Raw genomic sequence first — 6,594 nt, 5'->3', positions numbered from 1 at the left:
TGGAGAGCCATGAGGTGAGAACTGGAGAGCCATGAGGTGAGAACTGGAGAGCCATGAGGTAAGAACTGGAGAGCCATGAGGTGAGAACTGGAGAACATGAGAACGTGTGGCCAGTTTCTGGACCTGCACATCGCCTGCCATGTCACCTTCAGCAGGTCATAACCCTCTCTAGCCCTTGACTTCCTGACCAGAAAAAACAGGCACACAGATAGCACCCTGCGGTGTGAAGTGGCATCTCTTTATCTTTAGATGGGGTCTGGCAGATACTCAAACAGTTGCCCTGAACTAATGGTTTAACTGTCCCCTTTCTCTACAGCAGAAGTGTCCCAAGATGCAGTCTGAGAAAGACGCGAGATAAGCCACCATATCTGATCTCACACGGAGGCTGCTCTTCTCAGCTAAACAGCTTCCTGTGAAGCTTACAGGTAAAGTTTGTCCTCTGGGCTTCCCAGCAGGACACTGACATTCCTGTCACTTTGCTAGGACACTGGGTTCCAAGGATGGGACATAGAACTCAGAGTATGAGTAAGTGGGTGTGTGAACTCTCAGGATATAGATCTGGTCTTTCATCTCCACATGGAAACAACTTTCCAAGGGTTTATCACCAGGGCGTCATAGTTAAGAGTTGTTTCTAGGGGCTAGGCAGGCTGCTCAGTGGTCAGAGCACTGCTGCAGAAGCATAAGGACCTGAATCCCCAGGACTAGTGTGACCTGAATCCCCAGGACCAGTGTAAAAAGCTTCACATACACTTGTAACTCCAGTGCTGTGGGCAGTGGAGACAGGAGGACTGGTGGGCCTTGCTGGCCGCAGACTGGTTCCAGGTCAGTGGGGGATTCCATCCGTATCAAGGGAATGAGAGACAGGAGGACTGGTGGGCCTTGCTGGCCGCAGACGGGTTCCAGGTCAGTGGGGGATTCCATCCGTATCAAGGGAATGAGAGACAGGAGGACTGGTGGGCCTTGCTGGCTGTAGACTGGTTCCAGGTCAGTGGGGGATTCCATCCGTATCAAGGGAATGGGAGAGCGATAGGGCAGGGAATGCCATGCTTTCCTCTGTCCTTCACATACATGTGCTTGTGTGCATGAACACATGGAGATGATTTAGACTAGAAGGACCCATAATTAAAACACATACAATTTGCTGAAATAGTTTGGCTTTCCAAGCTCTCAACAAGTCTTGTCCAGTAGGAATGTTCACAGCCCATAAGAGCGCTTGCTATTCAAGCTTGAGGGCCTGAGTTCGATTCCCAGTATAAAAAGCTGAGCATGGTGGCATGTGCCTTCGATTCCAGCACTGGTGGTTGGTGGAGATAATGGAGGGGCAGAGGCAGGTGGGTCCCTGGGTTTCCCTCACCAGCTGCTCTAATCTACTTGGTGAGTTCCAGGCCCATGAAAGGCCCTGCCTCAAAAACAAGGTAGACAACTCTTGACACTAGAAGGTGACCTTTGGCCTTCCCATCCAAGTGCACACACATACACGTACGCCCATACATATACATTCACATACACCTGAACACACTGAGACAAAATCCTGAGTTAAAAACCTGACACTCCCCACCACCTGTCTTCTTTCCAGAACCTACTATTTAAACAAGTTTCTTTGTCTCTATGAAGAGTGTGCACCCCCGAGAAGAGACCTGCAAGCCCACATCCCTGAGAAGAGGACCTGCAAGCCAGGCCATCTTTCTCCTCTTACCCGCAGCTACCAACCCCTCCTAGAGCAGTGGGCACTCTAGTACCTAGGATGTCAAAGCAGGCACCACTCTCCAGACGGTGTTTTCTGTACAGGTTCTTCAGGACCTTGGCGCTGCCAAAGCGCTTGAAGCGGCTCTTCACATTGTTGTAGAACCACTCCAGAGACTGTGTCCTCAGAAGCCTGTTAGACAAGCAAAAGTGAAACTGTAGAGTGGTGACAACCCCTGACAGCCCCCTCTACAAGGAGGTGGTATTTGTGCCTCAGCCTCCAGAAACTCTAGGGATCCTTCTATCTGTCACCATGTGTGTGGAGCCAGGCTGGCCTGCTCTGGGACAGAGACCTTTGGTGAGCCAAGCCCTGAGAGGTGAATCAGGTTATCAGCCGCCAGCTGGCCCAGAGATGCACAGGGGCCCCCTGGTCGAGAAGCAGGACAATCTGAATCTACCCAGTGAGCCCCTGGTGCTTGCTATTTTAAGCCACTAAATTCTCTGTGGTTTATTAATGCAGAAAAGCTAATTCACAGAAACATCTGTTTAGCAAAAAGCTTTTAGTTGATATTCTTACTGTGTTATCAGCAGCACCTTTAATCCAGCTTGGAGAAATAAAAAGAACCAATGAGCCGGCAAAAGGCTCCAGTTTCTTTTCAATCATTGGGAAGCACTATGGGAAGGCTATTTCCCAGTGAACAAGGCAGCCATGGTCAGTGTAGACAGTGGGAGTTTCCTTCATGTTTGGTGAGAACAGACTCCAAAGCCCTTCCATTTGAGGAACAGCCTTCTATAACGTTTCTTACTGTGAATGTAAAAATACACACTCCCTTTGGAAAATTCAGAAAAAGAATATAAAGATTTCCAAAGGAAAAGGAAAAAAAAAATTCAAATTCAACCAAAGAACAAACAAACCGGAGGCCCGAGTGTGCGCAGCACCCTTGGATTAGTGCCTTGAAGTCTGATCGGCAGAAACTCCTGTAGCGCTCCTATTGCAAGTTAGGCCTTTTGCTCAGTTCAGAGATAAAGCAACAGGAAGCCCCACAAAGCAAAGAATCAGAAGAAAACCGTAAAGTAACAATGTTTCCCTTTTAAAACCCACCACTTAGCAGCACACCACAAATGCGAAGCCCTTCAGTGAGCTAGTTGTGTGAGCACTTTTCTAATTTATGTTTTCACTGCATGACTTTGCTGGTAAACACTGTGTCCTTTCATTCCAAGGCACACTAGAATCCTAATTCAGCTCAAGGACAGCACTGAAAGAATTCGAATCTCATTATACCCTCACCTAGGAAAGCCAGACTGACCTGGGCTGACTGGATTGAAACAGTTCTGAGGAGGCAGGAACTGCCTGCAAAGAATTCTGCTCAGGCTCCCGTAGCTAGTGACAAAGCCAGGTGTCCCCAGGTCCTCACTCCAGCAAGGCAGGAAGCCCCACGGATTTCCTTGCTCTATCGCTGGTCCTGGAGCCAGCGGCTCGAGCGCCACCTAGGGGTCTGCTAAGCAAGTGTAGGCTGTAAGGCAGGCTTGGCTCAAATCCAATTCTGCTGATCGCACGGCTTCCCAGGTGACCAACAGTACGAGTGCCACCTACAGGTGTGGTGAGGAAGCGCAACCCTAGCCACCCACTATTTGTGTTTAAGCAAAATTCTCCACAGGACAAAGCTTAGTGACCAGGGACCTAGCAAAATTTACTGGGTGTTTTTGAAAGTAAAGTGGTAACCTTGCTTTAAACTTTAACCATAAAAGACAGAGCCAGTAACTCACCTCATTCCTTTTTCTAAGGAAAATGAACCAGTCTGAGTAACACACAGCTATCAAGATGGATACAGTAATTGAAACCAAACTCTTCTAAATTATTAGAGAGAAAGATGAAACAATAACAACAACAGCAGCAGCACCACCACGTGGCTTTCTCCTATAGAGACCCTGGCAAGAGCCCGTTAGAAGGCCTTTGACTGTTCACTGAAGCCCCAAAACCCAGAATCGGCCTCAGCTTGGGATGCTGTTATGCAACCACAGGTTTCCCTCCAAGCCACTGGCTCTGCCTTCTGCCAGCAGAACTCCCTGGCTGGCCCTGTCACCTGCCGGTATCAAGTCACACAATCACCTGCTCAGTATTGAGGAGACGCTCCAGAGACAGCCACACCCACTTGACCCTATTCTGGAATGATTCCCTGGATATGGTGTCCTGCAAAAAACTCAAAGGTTTAATGGCGTGATTCCCAAAACACAAATCGAAACCAAAACAGCAACACAATCTTCTCTTGAGCCCAGTCACAGTCACCATTCTGCTGCTTCGAGGGCCGCCATGACCAAGGCAACTCATAGTCACTGTTCTACTGCTTCAAGGGCCACCGTGACCACAGCACTGCTGTGAGGGTCGCTGTGACCAAAGCAACTCACAGTCACCGGTGCCATGACCAAGGCAACTCACAGTCACCGTTCTGCTGCTTCGAGGGCTGCCATGACCACAGCACTGCTGCGAGGGCCGCCATGATCATGGCAACTCATAGAAGAAAGCATTTCACTTCCCTGTTTGCCTTGAATTTTAGAGAGTTAGTTCATGATCAGTGTGGTGGGGGAACGGACAGAGCTGTAGCTGAGAGCTTTACATCCTGACCCACAGGCAATAGGCATAGACAGACAGACAGATACAGACAGGTACATATATACAGACAGACAGACAGACAGACACTGTACCTGGCATGGGCTTTTGAAACCTCAAAGCCCACCCCCAGTGACACACCCACGTCATCAAGGCCACACCCACTCCACACCCCCTAATCCTTCTCAAACAGCTTATCAACTGGGGACTAAGCATTTAGTATGTGAGCCTATGTGGGCCATTTTCATTCAAACCAATACAAGCCCTTACAAGGAAAAAAAGATCAATATTCATAGGTTTATAATGATGGCTGACATAATGCTGGGGTATGAGCTAGCACAGTATTCCATTCTAGGTGATTTTTCAGAGCTTGTTATTTATTATCTGCATCCAACTCATTATGTCTAAAGCGCCTTCTCACTCTTTTAAAGGTTGTTGATATAATCATTAAATAAATGCTAAAAACAGTCTGGACAGGAAAACAACATTGAAGTCTCACATTGTCTTTTTTACTTTTTTCTAAAACAATGCCTTACTATGTAGCCCAGGCTAGCCTTGAACTTGAGATCCTCCTGCCTCTACCTCCTGAGTTGTGCCCTTCCCAGCCTTGAGCAGGTTTTTTCCAGCCTTGAGCATTTGCTGATTTCCACTTGCTGGGCCCCTCCTAAGCATTCTTGCCTCGGCAGATCTGAGGGAGGCTCGAGAGTGTGACTCTGAACACTTCCAGGTGAGAGGGTTAGTGAGCTAGAAATAGATCGACAGCTCCCGAAGAGCCCAGGGGTTGACTCAGGGCCTGTCAGTCACTCGAGTGTGTGTGAAGGAAGATTCCCACAGTCTGATGACAGAAATGCTCTGAAGGAGCAAGTCAGAGTAATCTATTCTGAGAAGTAGAGAGATGCATAGACTCAAGATAGGAAAGTACAGCTTGCACTCGGGGATGTCCCCCCAGTGTGGACATACACGGCTAGGAGGCTTCAAGTGTCATGCTCGGCTGACAGGTGGCGATAGCTATTAATGTGACCCAGCTTGCTAAGGTGAGGGAGTGGAGGCTTGCTTACAAACAGCAACAAGGTAAGGAAACTCAAGGCTAGAAGCAAGGACCCTGAGACTGACCCAAGCCCCACAAAAGCAAACTCCTCCAGCTGTGTGATACTATTCCTGACAAAAGTCGCTTTAGGAAGGAAAGGCTGATTTTGGCTCACAGTGCAAGCCTGGCAGAGGAGGCATGGCCACAGAGGAGGCATGGCCACAGGAGTGAAAGGCAGCTGGACACTTTGTATCCACAGTCAGGAAGCAGACAGAGATCAGTACAGCACCAGTTTCCTGTTTCCTTCTCATTCAGTCTAGGACCCCACCCACATTCTCACCTCAACCCAACCTAAAACCTTCCTCACAGGTATGCCCAGAGGCTCATCTCTCAGGTGGTTCTAAGAATCCTGTCAAGGTGACAAGCTATTCAACATGGTGGGGTGGGGAGGATGGATGGGACATTGAGCCTGAAGGTGATGCAGCCTGAGTGGTGACTCCTGCCACATCCAGCTTCCAAGTCCCCAGGGCTCCACGGACCACACCCGCAATGGGCATGATGCATCCTGAACTTCCTGAGTGTCAGACAATCATGTAAGTGGTATAAGATTAACTTTTTAAGCTAAAAAACATCCCCAGTGAATGTTCTTTATCCTTCTCCATTCGCCAGAGGGCACACTATGCATCCCATGGTACCTGTATGAGGATACTAGGGGGAGGCAGAACCAGGTTGTGTGCCACATGGTGGGGCTACAGAGCTTGTACCCTCAGCAATTGTGCTGACTTGTCTGTGTATGGAATTGAAAAGAGAAGAACAGTTAAGACAGGCAGAGGTGTGTGGCTCATCTGAAATTAAAGACGATACAACAAAGCACCTGGCAAAGGACGCAGCTGGCAGAGCAGTCACCCTCAGAGGGCACAGGCACATGCTTCTAATCCTGACCACCTGAGTTCAGACTCCAGAACCTGCAGCTAGAGGGAGAGAAAGACTGATACATGTCCTCTGACCTCACATGTGCACCGGTGATGAGTGCTGGGGCTCATATGTATCCATTGTATGCACATAAAATACAATATAATTTCTAAAAGCAACAAATGCACCATATGGTGACCCTGTAAGCAGCAGGATAGCATTCAGAATTCCAGCCAGTTCCGTGCCCGGGGACAGCCATTTCCGTGCCCGGGGACAGCCAGTTCCGTGCCCGGGGACAGCCAGTTCCGTGCCCAGGGACAGCCATTTCCGTGCCAGGGGACAGCCATTTCCGTGCCCGGGGACA

General features: G+C 49.0%; 1 protein-coding gene across 4 annotated transcripts in view; it reads right to left on the bottom strand.

Annotated features, from left to right (window-relative positions):
• Positions 1 to 6,594, bottom strand: part of Myrip (myosin VIIA and Rab interacting protein) — a 194,785-nt gene that overhangs the window by 62,664 nt on the left and 125,527 nt on the right. For all 4 annotated transcript variants that reach the window (XM_031343475.1, XM_031343476.1, XM_031343477.1 and 1 more), the window contains one exon: positions 1,740 to 1,876. In XM_031343475.1, coding sequence (XP_031199335.1) covers positions 1,740 to 1,876 — 137 coding nt within the window. The remainder of the gene's footprint in view (positions 1 to 1,739; positions 1,877 to 6,594) is intronic.

This window comes from Mastomys coucha, unplaced genomic scaffold (assembly GCF_008632895.1).
Source record: "Mastomys coucha isolate ucsf_1 unplaced genomic scaffold, UCSF_Mcou_1 pScaffold23, whole genome shotgun sequence".
NCBI classification, from domain to species: domain Eukaryota; kingdom Metazoa; phylum Chordata; class Mammalia; order Rodentia; family Muridae; genus Mastomys; species Mastomys coucha.
This window is presented reverse-complemented; position numbering and strand designations above follow the sequence as displayed.